Raw genomic sequence first — 22,483 nt, forward strand, 5'->3', positions numbered from 1 at the left:
TATTTGGTCAAAAAGGTGATTGGACTTTTCCAGTCTAGGATGACTTGGATGAAAATTCCTTGTCTCAACAAAAGACAATGACGGTCTTCAAGAGACTTGAATTAGATATGCCAGACGTACATAACTTAATAATGATCTTGGAGGAATTAGAAGTATTATAATGTTTACTATCCTTTTGCCTAATAAATTAGGAAACCCAAAATGAAAACAGATGAGGAAACATCTTAGTTTTAGTTTCAGAGATACAACGTGGAAACAGACCCTTTGGCACCGACCAGCGATCACTCAGTCCACTAACACAATCCTACACAATTTTTAGCGAAGCCAATTAAACTACAAACCTGTATATCTGTGGAAGAAGTGATAACGAAGGGATCTATGGATGCGAACAGTGGAACTGGCAGGATGACTTGGGTCGGGGAGGGGCAGAGAGAGGGAATGCAAAGGTTACTTGAAATTAGAGATATCAATATTCATACTGCTGGGGTGTAAGCTGCCCAAGTGAAATATGAGGTGCTGTTTCTGCAATTTGTTTGTGGCCTCACTCTGACAATGGAGGAGTCCCAGGACAGAAAAGTCTGTATGGGAATGGGAAAGGAAGTTAAAATGAAGACTGGGATCACAAACCATTTTCATTGGGCGGCACACTGGTGCAGCAGTAGAGTTGCTCCAGAGACCTGGGTTTGATCATGACTACGGATGCTGTGCGTACTGAGTTTGTATGTTCTCCCTGGGACAGTGTGGGTTTTCTCCGGGTGCTCCGGTTTCCTCCCACGTTCCAAGGACATGCAGGTTTATAGGTTAATTGGCTTGTAATTAAATGTAAATTGTCCCTGGTGTGTGTAGGATCGTGTTAACGTGCGAGGATCGCTGGTCGGTGCGGATGCGGTGGGCCGTAGGGCCTGTTTCCACTCCATATCACTGACACTAAAAATCTAATAACTAAAATTACAGGTGGCACAATTGTGCAGCTGTCTCAGGTCCAACAAATTTGGCTTCAATCCAGATGCCTGGTCGTGTCTATGTGGAGTTTGCATGTTCACTCCTGCATCCACGTGGGATTCCACGGGATGCTCCAGTTTCTTCCCAAAGTTGCTGGGAATGGGGAGGGAGAATACAGTGGGATTAGTGTAAATGAGTGTTTGATGGTCAACCTGCACTTAGTGGGCTGAAGTGCCTGTTTGTGCTCCTGATCAAATCTATAGATAGACAAAAAAAGCTGGAGTAACTCAGCGGGACAGGCAGCGGGGCAGGCAGCATCTCTGGAGGGAAGGAATGGGCGATGTTTTGGGTCGAGACCCTTCTGAAGCTTTTTGTGTCTATGGTTTAAACCAGAATCCTGACAAAACGTCTTCAGCGTGTGTGTGTGAATGGAAAGAGCTCCAACTGGCATCCAGTGTTGAGTGGTACACCCCAGGGCACAGTACTTGGCCCACACCTATTTTTGCTTTACATAAATGACATCCATGAAAAAGTTGCAAGTACGACCAGACTTTTCGCTGATGATTGTTTGCTGTACCGTCCAATTAAGTCAGCTGATGATGAAGATGCTCTCCAAAAGGATCTCGATACTATGGTTGAGTGGTCACAACAATGGGGCATGCAGTTCAACCCTTCCAAATGTGAAACTATGCGTGTCATCAGAAAGAGGAATCCAGGCAAAACATCTTACAATATACTTGGTGCCACCCTTGAAGAATCCAAGCAAACCAAGTATCTTGGCATCAAATTGCAGAATGATCTGCGTTGGAATGGTCAGACGCATCGTGCAACGGTGAAAGCAACAGGTGTCCTAAACTTTCTGAGGCGCAACTTTCATCATTGTTCAACTTCTGTCAAGGAGAAGCTATACTTCACCCTCGTTCGACCTCATTTGGACTACGCAGTTGCAGCATGGGACCCATACGCAAATAAAAACATTTCTTCCATCGAACATGTCCAAAGACAGGCAGCTCGATTTGTTACTAACACCTATAAGAGAGAAGCGAGTGTCACCAAATTTCTGAATTCTCTGGGGTGGAACCCTCTCCATGACAGACGTGAAGCTCACCGTTTGACCTGTTTTTACAAAATGTTAAATGGTCAGCTCGACATAGACTACAAGACCTACACCAAACCCAAACCAATTAGGAGCAGACGAGGGCATTCGATCCAATTTGTGATCCCAGCTACAAAGACAGATGTGTACAGCAATTCATTCTTCCCCCGCACAATTAAAGCATGGAATAATCTCCACCCAACTATAGTTACCCAACCAGATGCAACTAAATTTAAAGTAGCTCTTTCTTCCCAATAACCCTTTTCTGGCTTAAGCCCTCACTTCACCACCTCCAGTTTAAATTCCATTTAGAATATTTTGGAGGACCAAGAAACCAAGAATCTGCAGTTCCTTCCTACACCCTGATCAATGCTATGACATAACAAGACCTTTTATTGAAGTAGAGGAGAACAAAATAATCATGCTCTTCATTAAAATACTGATAAAAATATTAATAAATATTAAATAAATAAAATAAACAAATAATTATAATAAATAAAATAAATAATGAACGATGATAAATGGATAACTAAATAAATAATGTCAGACGAATAATAATAATAAATAAAATAAATAATGAACATTCCAATGATAAATAATAAATCACGGTCCTGAATAATAAATAATCATGCTGTTAAATAAAATAATAATATTAAAAAATAATAATAAATAATCCCATTCTATAATAATCATGCAAATAAATAATTATGCTCCTATGCATCTCTTGAATAAGATTCACGTTTATAGTCGGTTCAGTTTAGTTTATTGCCACATGTACCGAGGTATAGTGTGAAGTGCATTGATCTTAGAAAATTCACATTCTAGAAGTACTGCTGATAGCACCATTGAAGGAGAAATTTCTCAATTTTTTGTTTTTGTTTTCGGAAATAAAGTCAAGTCAACGCCGACCAGCGATCACCCCATACACTGACACTGTCCTACACACACTGGGGACAATTTTACAATTACCGATTTGCCGAAGCCGATTTAACTTAGAAACCTGCACATCTTTGGAGTGTGGGAGGAAACCGGAGCAGCCAGAGAAAACCCAAGCAATCACAGGAAGAATGTACAAACTCTGTACAGACAGTACCCGAGGACAGGATCGAACCTGGGTCTCTGGCGCTGTAAGGCAGCAACTCACTGCGCCACTGTGCTGCCCTGTGGCCAAAATGTGATATCTTTGTACTTGATCATGCTTGGTGTGATTGGCCTCTCGTGTTGATCCCTCAGCTGCAACCTTGGTGACAATGGACACCTCGCTGTCGTGGCTGCTGTACAGAGCAGAAAAATCTGCAAGTGGCTGTTTGACAGCTTGCATTTGGCCTCCAGCTCTTGTCTGACTTGCGTTCTGAGCACGGATGTCAGAATGCATTGGCTTGCACCTTGCGGGTAGTCGATGACTTTCTATGGAAGCATTGGTGGATGACTTGAATTTTGTGCTATCTCAATTGTACTGTTCAAGTAAATCAAAGTGACTTTCTTATTTGCTCCTGCAGGTTTGCCCGACTTGGAGAAGGTGGTAATAATGCCGTATGTCAAAGCACAAGAGGCCGTGGACTTGTCCAGGATACCAAACAGGTGAAAACCTCTGAATAATGCACTTGACTATACATGAATATGATCAAGCCGCCCACAGTGTACAGATGCTGTATCTGCCTCAACCACTTCATTCCATATGTCCACCGTTCTCTGCATGGAAATAGTTGCCCTCAGGTTCTTAATAAATCTTTTTCCTTCCACCTTAACCTCGGCCTCTAGTTCTTGATTCCCCTACGCCAGGGAAAAGACCATGTATATTCACCCTGTGTCTATTAAGCACCTCATAATTTAAACTACCTCTAAGATCACCCCACAGCTTCCTGTGCTGCAAGGAATAGTCCCATACTGCCTAATCTCACCATAGCTCAGTCCCTCAAGTCCTGGCAACAATACTCTTACATCTTTTATGCACAGTTTCCAACTTAATGGCATCATTCCTATATCCATGATGCCAATGTGAAGGTGCCACAGACATCTTTCTTGACAGCAGTTCCCCCTTTCCTTTCCTGAGAAAGTCCTAACCACAATTTCTGCACGAGGAGAATAATGCCCTTCCTATTCAACCATGCCTGAGCCATTCCAGGTTCTCAACCCAAGTGACACATTGGCAATTGCTGTCTTAAGGTGACAGGAGGTGGAGGAGACAGGTGCACACTTTGATCATCTTTTGGCCTTAAACTGCCTAGTTTTAGTTTATTATTATTTTATTACTGTCACATGTATCGAGGTTCAGTGAAACACTTTTTTAACACTCACCATCCAGTTAGCGAAAAGACTATGCATGTTTACAATTAAGCCATCCACAGTATACTGCTACACGATAAAGAGTACAATGTTTAGTGCAAGATAAAGTCCAGTAAAATATGATTAAAGATAGTTTGAAGGTCTCCAGTGAGATAAATGGGAAGTCAGTACCGCTCTCTAGTTGGCGAGAAGACGGTTCAGTTGCCTGATAACAGCTGTGACGAAACTGTCCCTGAATATGGAGGTGTGCGTTTTCACGCTTCTGTACCTCTTGCCTGATGGGAGAGGGGAGAAGAGGGAGTGACCGGGATGTGACCCATCCTTGACTATGCTGCTGGCTTTGCCGAGGCAGCGTGAAGTGTAGATGGACTCAATGGAAGGGAGGTTGGTTTGTGTGATGGTCAGGGCTGTGTCCACAACACTCTCCAATTTCTTGTGGTCTTGGGTGGAGCTGTTCCCAAACCATGCTGCCTGCGAGGCATCCTGATGCCTATTTTATGTGCCACAGCTCCAACAAGGCCCTGTTGTAATGGGCACACTGGTGCTTAGTAGTGCAGACCAAACTTAGAACAAACTTGTGCAGGTGCCCACACAGCATCAACTCAATAGGCTGACGAATGTCAAGTCTTCCTAACACCTCCATGGATCATAGGTCATTTGTTTGCTACTGCTTTCAAAGTTTTCCAGTTAATGTTTTGCCAGAACATTGATAGCTCATTAGAAATTATTCCGAACGCAGATAATAATATCAACCAGTTCACCTGTATAGCCAAACTGGAGATGACTAGATTCCTACTGCAATGCCTGAACTACTTTGGTTGCCGGAAGCTGCAAGGGTTTCAGCAGAAGGGACAAATGTTAATTTATTGCAAATGTTTGTTTAATGTAATTCAAAAAATATTTGCAGAATGCTTGTACTGGCTTGTATCACAATTAAAATTCAGTAATACATCTTGTAATTTTATATTGTACTATTTTACCTGTATAAAAAAAAGTTATAACATCTTGGATGAGAGCGAAACCCTTGATTAAACATACACATAGACATTGGTTATAAATTATTAAATTGAACATTTAAATTCCCAATTCTGCCATAAAAAATGACCTGGTTTCTAGGTCCAAGTATTAACATTTTTTTTATTAGTGTGGCTGTCCATATTGCAAACCAAAATTGTAAGTGCACACATTTTAAAGATCTATTATTCTGCACACTCAGCAATTTAGTTGATATGTTATTTGAAAATTAATAAAAACACTGTAGGATGTATGAGGTGGAATTTGTTCTGGTGTAATCAAATCTTTCTCAGTATTTTTTCCTTTTCCCAAATCCATTTGTTTACTACCCAAGAATAGCGATTTTTAAAAAACTAAAAAGCTTTCTCCCCATCCCACCACTATCAGTCTAAAGAAGGGTCCCGATCCAAAACATCACTAATTCATGTTCTCCAGAGATGCTGCCTGACTCACTGAGTTACTCCAGCACGCTAGGTCTTGTTCATTATTGAGGCATAATTCCATGGTGACAAAATCACCTTACATGTTGCTATTGTATGAAGAAGGCACATAACTAATATGGATTTTAAGGGACAGAAGTTTAGGGGTAATATGAGGGGGAACTTCTTTACCCAGAGAGTGGTAGCTGTGTGGAATGAGCTTCCAGTGGAAGTGGTGTCGGCAGGTTCGTTGGTATCATTTAAAAATAAATTGGATAGGCATATGGAGAGAAGGGAATGGAGGGTTATGGTATGAGTGCAGGCAGGTGGGACTAAGGGAAAAAAAGTTGTTCGGCACGGACTTGTAGGGCCGAGATGGCCTGTTTCTGTGCTGTAATTGTTATATGGTTATATGGATCATGATGCAGGACACAAAGTGCTGGAGTAATGCCTCTGTCCCACTTAGGAAACCTGAACGGAAACCTCTGGAGACTTTGCGCCCCACCCAAGGTTTCCGTGCGATTCCCGGAGGTTGCAGGTGGTTGCCGGAGGTTGCAGGTAGTGGAAGCAGGTAGCGAGACTGACAAAAACCTCCAGGAACCGCATGGAAACCTTGGGTGGGGCACAAAGTCTCCAGAGGTTTCCGTTCAGGTTTCCTAAGTGTGACAGGGGCATAACTCAGCAGGTCAGGCTGCATCCCTGGAGAACATGGATAGGGTCTGGACCATAATGTATCTAGTTTTAATAACAGGTTAGAGGAAGGGTCAGATTCTAGGTTAGATTAGAAGGGTTAAACTTTTTTTTTAAAGCAAGGTCTAAGTGTTCCTCGAGACTCTGTTCGAAAAGCTGTTTTTCTGGGTCATCTTTCCTCTGGCTTGCTGTGCATTATCCTCGTACTCTGACCGAGGACCAGCAGGTCACAGCAACTCCCTGGGATAACTTTGGTGAGGTGACAAGAGCAGCCTTCCCAGCCGATGTCTTGATTCTGCTGTGTCCAGGATATACTTATTAATGCACCACCCAGTGCTGCCACCCAGTGGATGTGCCCAGTCCTTTCCTGAAGTGATTTCACTCATGTGCCGACATAGAACTATTCACCTCTCACTCACCAGGCTTTGTTCTGCCCTCCTCTCTTCCAGCTTTCTCCCCCCCTCCCATCACAATCAGTCTGATAATGGGTCCAAACCCCAAACCACACCAATATATTTTCTCCAAAGATGCTGCCTGACCCTCGTTGAGTTTACTTTTTGTAAACAGCATTTGTAGTTCCTCGTGTCTCCATTTTATTGCACAGCCTTGCCTCAGCACTAATCTACTATGGACTTTGAATTAGTTACACTAGCTCATACTATTATGGTCTGATAACTTTTTATAGATTATTGTCTATTTGTTGTGTAGTGCGTAATGTGGCTTTATACCTACAGCACGTAAGAATTTATTTGTGTAGCAGGTAGCTGCAGATGGTTTACACCATAGATAGACATAAAATGCTGGAGTAACTCAGCTGGTTAGGCAGCATCTCTGGAGAAAAGGAATAAATGACGTTTTGGGTCAAGTCCTCAGACGTAACTGAGAGAAAAAGGGCCATGACTTGAAACAGATAGAAAGGGGACCCATCCTTGTCCCCTTCCTGGTACATATGACAATTAAACACTCTTGACTCTTGAAATCTCCATGAGTAAAATATTCATAGTAACATCGACAATCTTGCCCATGTAAATGTTTTGATCATTCGATCATTTATTTTGATCAGGTTTTTATTTGAGACTTTTTGATGCATTGGCTTTCTCACTTTGTGCCTGTGTGTGTGTGTGTGTGTGTTTTTTACAGCATGTTTCTGGATCAGTTCCTTGCCACAGGGAAGGAGGGAGACCACGGGCCACAGCTTGAGTTTGAGCAGCTGCCGTTTAATCATCCGCTTTTCATTATGTACTCCTCTGGCACAACTGGGGCCCCAAAATGCATGGTGCATTCAGCTGGGGTAGGTACCCACTGCGACAAATGCTTTGAGAACGGTTTAATTTTATGAATCTAAAGTGTTTAGTTTAGTTTTTGTTTAGATTAGGGATACAACGTGGCAACACGGAGTCCACGCTGACCAGCGATCGCCCATACACCAGTTCTATTCTACACACTAGGGACAATTTACAGAAGCCAATTAGCCTAGAAAACCACACTTCTTTGGGATGTGGGAGGAAAGCAGAGCACCTGCATGGTCACAGGGCGAACATGCAAACTCCAAACAGACAGCAACCAGAGTCAGGATCGAACCCGGATCTCTGGCGCTGTAAGGCATCAACCCTACCGTTGCACCACCGTGCTGCCCTGAAGTGGTTAAGACGGGAACACGGTATGCCTGCATTTATTGATCGGAACATTGAGGATAAGAGTCATATTGCAGTTTTATGAGACTTTGGTTAGAATGCATTTGGAGTATTGCAAGCAGTTCTGGCTACTCCATTACAGGAAGGATATGAATACTCTGGAGGGGGGTGAAGAAGAGGTTTACCAAATGCTACCTGGAATAGAGGGAAGGCACAAAACGCTGGAGTAACTCAGCGGGTCAGGCATCATCTCTGGAGAACATGGATAGGTGAAGCTTTGGGTCGGGACCTTTCGTCGGACTCTGGATGAGAGGGTATTAGCTACAGGGAGAGGTTGGACAGACTTGGATTGTTTTCTCAGGCATGCCAGAGGTTGCAGGGAGACCTGCTAGAAGTATACAGAATTATGAGGCATGCATAGGGTAGACTGTTAGAATCTTTTTCCTGGGATGGATATGTGAAAGAAAAGAAGATAGCTTCAAGGTAATTGGGGCAAAGTTTAAAGGGGATATGTGGAGCAAGCTTTTGTTTCACGCTGATGGTGGAGGATGCATGGAATACACTGGCAGCGGTGGTGGTGAAGGCTGGTACGATAGTGGCGTTTAAGAAAATTTTAGATAGGCTCATGAATATGCAGGAAATGGAAAGATATGTTTCACTTGCAGGCAGAGGAGATTAGTTTGGCATCATGTTCTGCATAGACATTGTAGATCAAATGTAGGATTCGGTCAGTGGGGGCGCTGCGAGGCGGCTGCCCTGCCAGCAGCGTATTCGTCATTTTGTTATTATTTGTTTTTTTTAGTATGTCCAAATGTGTGTTTTTAATGTTTCTCGGTGTGTCTTGTGTGGGGGCTGGTGGAGGGGGGGGGTAAGGAGGAAACCGCTTTCGGTCGCCTCCTCCACGTAGAGGCGACATTTTCCATGTCGCCTCCCTCGCGGCCTAACACCATGGATTGGCGTGGCCTTTCCTGGAGTAGGACCCGGAGCTTCAGCAGCGGGCGCAGAATGGACTTTTTTCATCACGGAGCGGGGCGAACCCATGCTGGGGTCACCAGAAGGTAGTGTTCCGATCGCTGCCCCGTGGACTGGTACAGCCTGAAGCTGTGGTCTGCGGAGCTTCTAGCCACGGGCGCGGCGTCTGGAGCCTGGGATCCCTTGTTGGGGATCCCCGGGGGAGAAGAGCTCTGACCGCCGGCCCGCGGCCTACAACATCCTGAAGCCTCAGTCTGCGGAGCTTTTAGCAAAGGGCGCGCCGTGGACTTACCATCCGGAGCGGGATCCCTGGAGAAGAGCTTCAACCGCCGGCCTGTGGCCTACAACATCCTGAAGCCTCGGTCTCCAGTAGGGAAGTACCGATTCCGGACTTACCTTTCAGACGAGAGGGCCTGTACATCTGGCCGCCCGCAGCGGCAACTGCGGAGGTTTATGGCTCCGAACCACGCGGGAACAATGGAGGAGGTCTGACGGTACTTTGTACCTTCCACCACAGTGAAGAATGCTGAGGTGGATGTTTATGTTAAATTTTTATTGTTAATTTTGTGTTCTTTTTCATTGTACCGCTGCTGGCAAGTTCATTTCTCTGCACTATAAATTTGATTGATTGAAATGGGCCTGTTCCTGTACTGTACTGTCTTGATGCTGCCTTTCGAGTTACTCCAGCATTTTGAGTCTATCTTTGGTTTAAACCAGCATCTGCAGTTCCTTCTACACTACTGTTGTTGCATTTTCTTTGTGGTTATTATGTTGCCTTGAGCTTGCATTCACTAAGGTTTTAAAAACTGGATTTATTTTTATTTCCCTGCTGATTCTATACTGGGCATTATAATTCCTCCTTCCACTCAATAGGTTTTAAATCACCTTTTATTGCCTATTTAAAGGTGTGTTCTCAAACATTGGTTAACAACTGAACATCACAGCTGCTCCCAACCTGAAGTTACCCACAGGAAGTGCCGTGGGACATCTGTTAGTAACAACTAACGCAACTGTTTTTAAAACATAAGCAAGCTCATTAAAAATTCCCAGCTAATGAAGCTCATCATAAAAAAAGGTGCAAAAGAATAATTAAAATTCTATAATGAAATTGCCCTTTTCCTGCAAGAACTCCTGTCAAAAGTTAATTGATGTTTCAATTATTTAATTTTAGATGCAAAATCTTAAATGCTTTCATTGGGAATGCAAAATATAAAATAAACAGTGATTACAGGATTGATAATCCAGGCACATTCTATTCATTTGTGATGCATAGTTCAATGAAATCAACATTATTCAAAAGGATTTTTGCATACTATGTTTATTGGAGCTACTAATTCAGTTATCAATTTTTTTGAACTAAAAAACATAATTGTTTACCATTAGATATGTTCATAAATTCATGTGACAGGAGCAGAATTAGGCCATTTGGCCCATCAAGTCTGCACCGCCATTCAATCATGGTTGATCCATCTTTCCCTATCTTAACCCCATTCTCCTGCCTTCACTCCTGACACCTGTACTAAAATATCACGCTATAGACTTTTACTATTGCTAGTTTTAAAAGATTGTTTGAAATATACATGATGGAAACAGGTCCTTTGGCCCACCAAGTCCATGCCAACCATCGCATGTCCATTCACAAGTTCTATGTTATCTCGCTTTCGCATCCACTCCCTACACACTAGGGGCAATTTACAGAGGCCAATAAACCTTCAAACCTACACGTCTTTGAGATATGGGGGGGAAACTGGAGGAAACCCATGCGGTCACAGGGAGAATGTGCAAACCCCACATATACAGCACCTGAGGTCAGGATGGGACCCGGGTCTTTGGCTCTGTGAGGCAGTTCTACCTGCAGCTTTTAAATATAATGGAGCACGTTTGTTTTTAGGTCTACCTGATTCATGGTGCCACTATGATTGTAAAAAGCAGTTCAGAAATTTAAATTTGACTTTAAAATACTGTTGTTTTAAATTATCATTTATTTGCATTTATTATTTCTTAGTCTTTTGAGCAATAAACGGAGAAACAGATTTGACAAACTTCATCATAATTCCGTATGCTCTGAGTAATGTGCAGTAAATGTTCTGATTAGATAATTATCTTAAAATATCGGGATGTAATTAGAACTAATTCTTCATACTGCAAGGAAAAGCTAGATAATTAAATTATTATGTTATGCCAAACATCAGCACGTAAATCTTTACCAGCAGAAATGTTATTCACTAGAAAGAGAAGATTTATTTTGTATTGACTGATAATGGTAGTGATAATATGTATTGAAGTCCCCCAAAAATCTGTGTTTTTTGAGAAATATTTTTATTATTTACAAACCTTATTATTTATAATTTTTACTTGACTTGAGAACCAATATTGAGAGAAATGAATTGTCTGGACCTGATTATCATGGTCGATTGCATGGATTCAGAGTTGTTGGGGGAGTCTTTGTGTTTAGTTTAGAGATACAGCGGTGGACACAGGCTCTTCAGCCCATTGAGTCCGCGACGACCTATGATCACCCAAACTAGGGACAATTTACAGAAGCCAATTAACCTGCAAATCCACACGTGTTTGGAATGTGGGAGGAAACCGGAGCACCTGAAGAAAACCCACACGATCAGCTGGTCCCTTCACACTTAAGGGGCTGTCCCACTTGGGCAACCTAATTGGCGAGTTTAGAAGAGTTTGAAAAAATGACATGTTGAAGACGTCCTTCGACTATATTGAAAACCTGCTTTGACTAGCTACGACTAACTTCGGGAAAATTGGACACCGAATAGTGGAGAGTGAAGACGACCTCCTTCGACCTCCCTTCGACTATGATGAAGACTATCTACGACTACCTTCGACTACGTTTGACTACCCTCGATTACCTACGACTAACATGCTGACCCACTATAACTAAACCTACGAGTAAAAATGTATCTATTTTTTCCATGGCGACCACTTTTTACTCGCGGGCAGTTTTTAACATATTGAAAAAAATGCAGCGACCTAGCTGAGGCCTCGAGTACGCAGAGCCCACTCTCGAGGTCGCCCAAGTGGGACAAGCCCTTAACATCTGATATACTTCACACAATCTTCACCACTTCAATCACTCCCAATTCCGTGTCCCCCGCCACTCACTTTCGCCATGGATGTCCAGTTCCGTTCCCATGCTCCCACTGCCATGGTGAGGCCACGCACATACTTCAAGATCTGCACCTCGTATTCCAATTGTGTAGCCTGCAACCAAATGGCATGAACATTTAATTCTCCATTTGTAGTTAAACAACCCTACCCCCCTCTTCTCATTTACCCAGCTTCCCCCAACCCACTTCCCACTCACACACATCTTTCTCCCCTTGTCCCTGCCACTCTGCCCTTTACCTTCTCCATTTGCTCATGTCTAAATCTTCTCCACTCTGGGTCTTCCATTTCCCCCAACCCCCTCCCCCCACCTTCACCATCCTTCACCATCCACTACCTCTCTCTGGTTCACCTTCCTTTCTTATCAAATTCCTTGTTGTTTGCACCATTTTGTTTTCTCCACTTTTCACCTGCAGTCTTGGCCACTATCTCCACCCCCAACCCCCCCCTTTCCTGCCCCCACCTTTTAATCAGTTAGATCAGTTTAGTTTATTGTATTGTAAGGGAAACGAGTAGAGTAGCTATGGATACTATGAGTTTCAAAGTAAAAGAAGTACTGACACTTTTGAAAAATATAAAAGTGGATAAGTCTCCAGGTCCTGACAGGATATTCCCTAGGACATTGAGGGAAGTTAGTGTAGAAATAGCCGGGGCTATGACAGAAATATTTCAAATGTCATTAGAAAAGGGAATAGTCCCCGAGGATTGGCGTACTGCGCATGTTGTTCCATTGTTTAAAAAGGGTTCTAAGAGTAAACCTAGCAATTATAGACCTGTTAGTTTGATTTCAGTGGTGGGCAAAATTAATGGAAAAGATACTTAGAGATAATATATATATAAGCATCTGGATAAACAGGGTCTGATTAGGAACAGTCAACATGGATTTGTGCCTGGAAGGACATGTTTGACTAATCTTCTTGAATTTTTTGAAGAGGTTATTAGGGAATTTGACGAGGGTAAAGCAGTGGATGTTGTCTATATGGACTTCAGTAAGGCCTTTGACAAGGTTCCTCATGGAAGGTTGGTTAAGAAGGTTCAACTGTTGGGTATAAATGCAGGAATAGCAAGATGGATTCATGGTGGATGGCTGTTTGTCGGGTTGGAGGCAGGTGACTAGTGGGGTGCCTCAGGGATCTGTGTTGGGTCCTTTGTTGTTTGTCATGTACATCAATGATCTGGATGAAGGGGTGGTAAATTGGATTAGTAAGTATGCAGATGATACCAAGATAGGGGGTGTTGTGGATAATGAAGAGGATTTCCAAAGTCTACAGAGTGATTTAGGCCATTTGGAAAAATGGGCTGAAAGATGGCAGATGGAGTTTAATGCTGATAAATGTGAGGTGCTACACCTTGGCAGGACAAATCAAAATAGGATGTACATGGTAAATGGTAGGGAATTGAAGAATACAGTTGAACAGAGGGATCTGGGAATAACCGTGCATAGTTCCTTGAAGGTGGAATCTCATATAGATAGGGTGGTAAAGAAAGCTTTTGGTATGCTAGCCTTTATAAAACAGAGCATTGAGTATAGAAGCTGGGATGTAATGTAAAATTGTACAAGGCATTGGTGAGACCAAATCTGGAGTATGGTGTACAATTTTGGTCGCCCAATTATAGGAAGGATGTCAACAAGTACAGAGATAGAGTACAGAGGAGATTTACTAGAATGTTGCCTGGGTTTCAACAACTAAGTTACAGAGAAAGGTTGAATAAGTTAGGTCTTTATTCTCTGGAGCGCAGAAGGTTAAGGGGGGACTTGATAGAGGTCTTTAAAATGATGAGAGGGATAGACAGAGTTGATGTGGACAAGCTTTTCCCTTTGAGAATAGGGAAGATTCAAACAAGAGGACATGACTTCAGAATTAAGGGACAGAAGTTTAGGGGTAACATGAGGGGGAACTTCTTTACTCAGAGAGTGGTAGCGGTGTGGAATGAGCTTCCAGTGGAAGTGGTGGAGGCAGGTTCGTTGGTATCATTTAAAAATAAATTGGATAGGCATATGGATGAGAAGAGAATGGAGGGTTATGGTATGAGTGCAGGCAGGTGGGACTAAGGGAAAAAAGTTGTTCGGCACGGACTTGTAGGGCCGAGATGGCCTGTTTCCGTGCTGTAATTGTTATATGGTTATATGGTATCGTGCACCAAGGTACGGTGAAAGGTTTTTGTTGCGTGCTAACCAGTCAGCTAATAAGACAATATATGATTACAATCTAGCCATCCACATTGTTCAGATAAATGGAATAACGTTTAAAGTAATAAAGTTGGAGCAGAGGTTTAAAAGAGTGGGGCGATTGCAATGCGTGATTGCAGATCCGCCTCTGGGATCAGCACGCAGAGGGTCACCTGGCCGGGCGCCATCTTGCAGGATATCCCCGACTTGTCTGTTAATCAACCAGCCGTACCTTGATCCACCTATCACTCGGCAGCTCTTTGACCCAACCCTCACCTCTTACCACACTTCCAACACACGTCTCACAAAAAATGTTTAAGAAAGAACTGCAGATGCAGGAAAAATCGAAGGTGGACAAAAATGCTGAAGAAACTCAGCGGGTGAGGCAGCATAGATGCCTGGCAAGTGATAGGTGGCCACTTACACAGATGCTGCCTGACCCCGCTGAGTTCCTCCGGCACTTCGTTTTTTGTTCAAGTTTCCTGCATCTGCAGTCTCCATTGTCTCCTTTTAGTTCAGTGTCGTGATACAGCGGGGAAACAGGCCCTTCCACCCACCGAGTCCACGTCGACCAGTGATCGCCGCACATTAACACTATCCTACGTACGCAAGGGATAATTTACGATTTTATCAAGCCAATTAATTTACAAACTTTGGGGTGTGGGAGGAAACCTGAGCTCCCGGAGAAAACCCACACAGTCACGGGGAGAATGTACAAACTCGTAGAGACAGCACTCGTAGTCAGGATTGAACCCGTGTCTCTGGCGCCGTAAGGCAGCACCTCTACTGCTGTGCCACTGTGCCGCCCAATCATATCTACGGCAATGTAATGTTTCTGTATCTTACTGTTTTAACTGAGTTTCTATATCACTAATGGATTATCAGCAGAAAGCTTGTCTCCATTCGTTGTAAGTACATTTTCTTTGAGCAGCAATTTTGAGATTTACTTTTCATAAGCAGCCTCAAAATGTCTATTCGAGCAACTCAAGGTCTATCTAATAATAATTGAACTGTGTAGTTTTTTTAATTCTGTTTTCCTCAGTCTTTTGAGCTGAGGATTCCTAGAAATCTGGTGATCAATGCATGGTGGAAAGTACAAGGGCATTCAATGTAGAGTTAATATTCTGCTGCCATATGTTTGCTTTGTTAAATTAATCTCATTTCATCATCATCATTGAAGCAGCAGCGGAATTGGGAACTTAAGTATATGGAAGGAAGGAGTGAGTGGTTTGATGACAGGCTGGTGGAGTCCTTGAGATGCTGGCCACTGCGGTTTTTCATTTAAATTTATTAGACGACTGATCTTATTTTGGAAAGTGCTTCTGTTTTCATCCATAAATTCCATGTCCTGAAAGGCAGCCTGCGATTATTCCTCTGTTTAGTTTACATTACCTTTAGCAGCACATCTCTGTTGTTGTCGCCAGTTAGTTAAATCATTGATTACATTTGGGCAAAGAGACTGGGTCAACTTCGGAATTAGTCATTAGCTGCAACCTTGCTGAGGAGGTGTGCCGTTTATCATTATTACCAGTTCTCAGACTGCGGGCTGCTGCTTTAAAGGATGTCTTGACTTGTAGTAAAGACCAAGGCCACTAGGTGGCACACGTGTTGCATTTCCATCCCATCCCATCCCAAATGCACATGAACACAAACAATCACGACAGATTGTCACTGTCTCATCTGGAAACATTCATAAATGAAGCTGCCTTTGGTTTGCTACAGTAGACTGTTCTCATATTCCATTCAATCTGTTCAAACACTGATATACCCAGAGTAACTTAATTGGAGGCAAGCAGAATAAAACCAAATACAAACCCCTCTCATCAGTAGAAACAAAGAACTGCAGATGCTGGTTTATACCAAAGATAAACACAAACTGCTGAAGTAACTCGGCAGGTCTTTGGAGAAAAAGGATTGATGATGTTTTGGGTCAATTTGAAGAAGGGCCCGACGCGAAACATCACTTATCCTTTTTCTCCAGAGATGCTGCCTGACTCACTGAGTTACTCCAGCACTTTGTGTCTATCGCTTGGAACACCTGTTTCCACCTATCACTTGCCAGGTTTTGTTATTCTTTCCTGCAAGCCTCTTCCAGCTTTCAACCTCCAACTGCAATCAGTCTGAAGAAGGGTCCTGACATGAAATGAGGTTTATCCATATTATCGAGATGCTGCCTGACACGCTGAGTTACTCCAGCACTTTGTGCCTTTTTTTGTAAACCTGCAAATGCAGTTCCTTGTATGTACATAGGTTGTTTAGCTTAGTTTGGATATACAGCAAGGAAACAAGCCCATCAGTCCACTGAGTCCACGCCGACCATTGATCACCCATTCACACCAGTTCTCATGTTCCACTTTCTCACCTTCCCCTCCACATCAAGCGCAATTTTACAATGAACCTACAAACCTTCACGTCCTTGGGATGTGGGAGGAAACTGCAACACCCGGAGAAATCGCACGCTGTCACAGGAATGACGTGCAAACTCCAACTAGGCAGCACCCGAGGTCAGGATCGATTCTGGGTCGCTGGAGCTGCAAGGCACCCTCTGTACCACTGCTTCATTGTGCCACCCCAGGACCTCCTGACTCTTGAGGGAATCTGTTGCTCTGACATGGTCTGGCCAACGTGACTCCAGTCTAATGCAATGGTTTGACTCTTGACCCCTGCGCACGGGGATGCTTTCCCTCATTTAGACCGAGACTAGGATTCAGAACGGCTGCCCTGCTTGTCGCATTGGGTGGGGTAAGAAGTGGGGGACTTGTGGCACTTGAGTGAGACGACGGGGTTGGACCCTCAGTCTACCCATCTTTTTTTTAACATTAATTTAGAGATACAGCATGGAAACAGGCCCTTCCGCCCACCGAGTCCGCGCCGAGCAGCGATCCACACACACTAACACTATCCTACACACTTGGGACAATTTCCAATTATACCAAGCCAATTAGCCTACAAACCTGTACGTCTTTGGAGTGTGGGAGCACCCAGAGAAAACCTACACAGGTCATGGGCAGAATGTGCAAAGTCTGTATAGACAGCACCCGTAGTCGGGATCAAACTCAGGACTTTGGCACTAAGGCAGCAACTCTACCGCTGGGCCACTGTGCTGCCTTGTCTGCGGACCATTCAAATTCTGGCCCAATTGAAAGATGACACCAGTTTCTGCACATTAAATTTTAATTACTTGATATTTGATGCAGCATTGTTTAATCTTGGAAGGGCCCAAGCAGTTCTTGGCTGCTATTTTGCTGTGTTCGAGACTGCAATAAAATAACATGTGAAATTTGAGATAAAAGGACACAAAGTGCTGGAGTAACTCAGCGGGTCATACAACATCTCTGGAGAACATGGATAGGAGACCTTTCGGGTTGGGACATTTCTTCAGACTGGCGTAATTATCTGGATGTTGCATCCGATAATTGTAGAGTGGATTAGAGTTTTCTTTTAGCAGGAGAGTAGAGTGACTAATCTGTGCACACTGTAAAGCAGTGGCAATCCAGCAGCAAGTCCCGGTTAAACGAAGGTTCACAAAGTATTATCTCTTCACAGGGCACACTCATCCAGCACCTGAAGGAGCACATTCTCCATGGCAACATGAGCAGCAGTGATGTCATTATCTACTACTCTTCAGTAAGTGCAGATTGTTGCGCACATGAATAATGTACAGAACAGGAAGATTTATCATCTTCCCATTGTTGAAAAACAAATAAATCCCTGCGGTTGTCAACGTGAGTTATTTAATTTGCATAACCCAGAGCAGCTCAGTCCTTCCTGTAAAACAGGAATGATTGTACTTAAATTTGTTTTCATGTCATGGGGGAATAAATCAAACTGACCATGAAATTGAAAGGGTGGGGTGTCTTGAGTGTGATGGAGCTGGTTTGGTGATATTATAACTTGGTCACAGTGAGCGTTCTCTCACATCAACGCTGTAGGAATTGTGGTGCTGTAATTTATTTTCAAAATTTGTTTAGTTTACAGATACAGCGAGGAAATAGGCCCTTCGGCCCACCTAGTCTTGTGTGCTATCCAGAAAGACAATACATGATTACAATCGAGCCATTTACAGTGTATAGATACATGATATGGGAATAACGTTTAGTGCAAGGTAAAGCCAGCAAAGTCTGATCAAGGATAGTCCGAGGGTCACCAAAGCAGTAGAGTAGTTCAGAACTGCTCACTGGTTGTGATAGGATGGTTCAGTTGCCTGATAACAGCTGGGAAGAAACTGTCCCTGAATCTGGAGGTGTGCGTTTTCACAATTCTATACCTATTGCCTGATTGGAGAGGGGAGAGGAGTTGTTTCTAGTTGTGCTTTTTAATACTGTTTACTAATATTTGAGTAAAAGTTGCACATCATCTCTTGCTTCTTTTGTTCTCCAGACCGGCTGGATGATGTGGAACTGGCTCGTCTCAGCTCTTGCCACAGGAGCCTCGGTTGTCTTGTACGATGGGTCTCCTCTGATCCCCTCCCCAAATGTGCTGTGGGACTTGGTGGACAAACTGGGGTAAGACATTGCCCATGGAGTTCTTGGACCGCATGAACATGGATGAAATAGATTATGTAGGACGGATCTGCAGATGATGACTTGCACTGAATGCAGACGCAAAATGCTGGAGTAGCTCAGCGGATGCAGGCTGCATCTCTGGATAGAACGAATGGGTGATGTTTCTGGTCGAGACCCTTCTTCAGACTGAAAGTTAGGGGAGATTAATTCAGTTTCTAAGGCAAGAGGGAAAAATTATTTTTAAAAAGTGAAATAGAAGAAATAAAGGCAAACTAGGGGGGGGGGGGGGGGGGGGGGTTGTGAAGAGGGAGAAGGGAGGTATTGCCATAGAGGGAGTACAGAGAAGGTTCACCAGACTGATTCCTGGGATGGCAGGACTTTAATATGAAGAAAGACTGGATAGACTCGGCTTGTACTTGCTAGAATTTAGAAGATTGAGGGGGGATCTTATAGAAACTTACAAAATTCTTAAGGGGTTGGACAGGCTAGATGCAGGAAGATTATTCCCGATGTTGGGGAAGTCCAGAACTAGAGGTCACAGTTTAAGGATAAGAGGGAAGTCTTTTAGGACCGAGATGAGAAAATCATTTTTTACACAGAGAGTGGTGAATCTATGGAATTCTCTGCCACAGAAGGTAGTTGAGGCCAGTTCATTGGCTATATTTAAGAGGGAGTTAGATGTGGCCCTTTTGGCTAAAGGGAGTGAAAGCAGGTACAGGATACTGAGTTGGATGATCAGCCATGATCATATCGAATTGCGGTGCAGGCTCGAAGGGCCGAATGGCCTACTCTTGCACCTATTTTCTATGTTTCTATGTAATGCAGGAGTTACTTGAAATTAGTGAAATTTCACACCGCTGGGTTGTAAGCTGTCCAAGCGAAAGATGAAATAGACCAATGACATTCTTACTTGTAAACACCGTACTCAATAGATAACATAATAAACATAGAAAAAAAGTTTATTTAATTAAAAAAAACTTTTTAGTGTAATTCCACATAGATTCGTCAGCATTAGTAAATGGTGAAAATAATGATGGTTGAACTGAAAACTACAAAGGACATGGTTTGAATTATACCCCGATTCTAAATATTGGCATGTAAATGTTGTCCACAGTATCTGCAGATTTGCAAAGCACTTTGTTGCTTTGGGGGCGAGACATAACACATGTTTGGTGCTGGCTTCTGACATCTCACCATTGCTTTTGCATTTACAAAAGCATTCTCTGTAAAAGTAAAATGAAGCATATTACCTTAAGGCAGATTGATTTTTAACCTTCTTGGGTTGAGAAACATTTTTCAAAGTTACAGATCTAACTGGAGCTTGATACTTCAAGGCAAACATGATCAAGTGGTTTTATATGATGTGGCAAAGATTTCCTCGTCTCTTTCTGCTGACGTTTTTCTTCCTTCAGTGGCAAAAAGTAAAGTATAAAGGAATGAAGATTGGCTTTGCATACGATAAAATATGCTTCTTAAGAAGCGTTTAAAAGCTGTCTTTGGATAAAATGACAATAACACTGCGTTAAAATGTCTACTTTGTGTACAGATCTGTATTTTCTTCATGCTTCAAGTTACTGCACAAATTTGATCAGTGGAAGAGATGCACGAGGGGGCAGTTGCTGGAATGTGGAGTTGAAGGCACAGTGCAAGAGGAAGGCAAACCCTTGCACCAGGACAGGACTGATGCGGGGACATTGCCCGCAAATACCCCTTTGCCTTCCCAGATGCTGCTTGACCTGCTAAGTCCCTCCAGCAGATAGACACAAATGCTCGTGTAACAAGGACCAGAGGTTTAAGGTGAAGGGGAAAAGATTTAATTGGAATCTGATGGGTAACCTTTTCGCACGAAGGGTGGTGGGTGTACGGAACAAGCTGCCAGAGGAGGCAGTTGAGGCTGGGACTATCCCAACATTTAAGAAACAGTAAGACAGGTACATGAATATGATGGGTTTGGAGGGATATGGGCCAAACGCGGGCAGGTGGGACTAGTGTAGCTGGGACATGTTGGCTGGTGTGGGAAAATTGGACCGAAGGGTCTGTTTCCACACTGTATCAGTCTATGAACTCAGCGGGACAAGCAGAATCCTTGGATAGAAGGAGTGAGTGACGTTTCAGGTCCAGACCCTTCCTCAGTTCCCCCAGCAGTTTGTCTCTTTGATCAGTAGATGGCAAGATAATTCCATTTACCAGCTGAACATTTCAGCCCTGTTAAAAATATCAGGACTTCGAGGCATCTTGACACTTTAAAAGGGTTCTAATCTAAAAAAACCATTCCACCCACATTTACTGGAGTCGGAAATTACTGAGAGAGGGCGGGGGTGGCGGAGAGTTTCTGTGAGCTTTAATCATCTAACCCTTGACCATAAGCTGGGGAAATGAGAATGAAAAGTTAGTCAATTTAACCTGAACCCTGCTGAGAAATTCTGGATTTTATTGCACAGCTTGTAGTAAAAGTACCAGCAATGTTTGAAACTGGAACTAAATGCAGGAAAGAAACGGTGCAACAGGGAGGGAGCAGGCTGCCAGGGGCACACATTGTTTTTCATGTTTTGGTAAGATAGAAAATATTTTGTTCCAACAAGGCCAGTACAGTTTGAGTAACTTGAAGTGATTTTGCGTGGAATATCACTTTTAATCTGACAAATAATGAATGAATGAATGAATGAATGCTTTATTGTCCACATGTGACAAGTCACAATTAAATTCTTTGCTTTCATACCCAAGGAATGCAAATAGTCGCCCCATGAAGGGCGGTGACAAAGTTACAAAAGTATCCCGCCCAGCTTCCCCTCCCCCTCCCCCTCTCCCCCTCCCCCCCCTCCCCTCTCCCCCCCCCCCCCCTCCCCCCCCCCTCTCACAGTGGTCCCCCCCCACGCCGGGTCCTCCATTGTTCCTGCCCCCAGCAGCGGCGTCCTCACTTCCCCTGGCCCATCCTCGTCCGTTGATCGTCGCCCTCATCGACCGTCGCACCGGCCTATCAACTATCGCCGCCAGGCCCCTTCCTGATGCCTCCGTGGCACCAATCTGGGCCCCAGCCGCGGGCTCCGTCTGATGAAGTTTTAAACAATACCGTTTAGGACTTTCCAATGATTTGGTTTTGGGTGTAGCCTGAGTGAGGCAGTCGTCTCAATAATGATTGTAAGCACTTTATGAATGAATGAACCTTCATGTGACAGGTCGCAGTAATATTCTTTATTTTGCAAACCATGCACAAAGTGTCGGGCACTTACAAAGTGTTCAATTATAGTTTCAATGGTCCCTCTTTGGTCGCCCCACTCCCCCTCTCCCAACCTCCTCGTCCGACCTCCGGCACCCACCGTGAGCCATAACTGTCGTAACTGGAAACAGATCTTAAAGCTGGGTATCCGATTCATCCAATTTACAGAAGCCAATTAACCTACAAACCTGTACGTTTTAGGATTGTGGGAGGAAACTGAAGCACCGGGAGATAATCTACGCGGTCACGGGGAGAACATACAAATTCCATCCAGACAGTACCCGTAGTCAGAATCAAACCCGGGTCTCGGGCGCTGTCAGGCAGCAACTCTTACTGCTATTCCACTGTGCCACCTGATGTGCTCGGGTACGATGATTGTATATATGTATAGTATTATCTGATCTGATTA

At 43.6% G+C, this 22,483-nt stretch overlaps 1 protein-coding gene across 1 annotated transcript in view; it reads left to right on the forward strand.

Annotated features, from left to right (window-relative positions):
* The window catches only part of aacs (acetoacetyl-CoA synthetase), a 129,734-nt gene that overhangs the window by 52,226 nt on the left and 55,025 nt on the right, over positions 1 to 22,483 (forward strand). Inside the window, exons 7-10 of the mRNA XM_055655660.1 lie at positions 3,538 to 3,619; positions 7,588 to 7,738; positions 17,899 to 17,979; positions 18,733 to 18,857. Coding sequence (XP_055511635.1) covers positions 3,538 to 3,619; positions 7,588 to 7,738; positions 17,899 to 17,979; positions 18,733 to 18,857 — 439 coding nt within the window. The remainder of the gene's footprint in view (positions 1 to 3,537; positions 3,620 to 7,587; positions 7,739 to 17,898; positions 17,980 to 18,732; positions 18,858 to 22,483) is intronic.

The sequence above is a fragment of the Leucoraja erinacea genome, chromosome 25 (genome assembly GCF_028641065.1).
Source record: "Leucoraja erinacea ecotype New England chromosome 25, Leri_hhj_1, whole genome shotgun sequence".
In the NCBI taxonomy this organism is placed as follows: Eukaryota; Metazoa; Chordata; class Chondrichthyes; order Rajiformes; family Rajidae; genus Leucoraja; species Leucoraja erinaceus.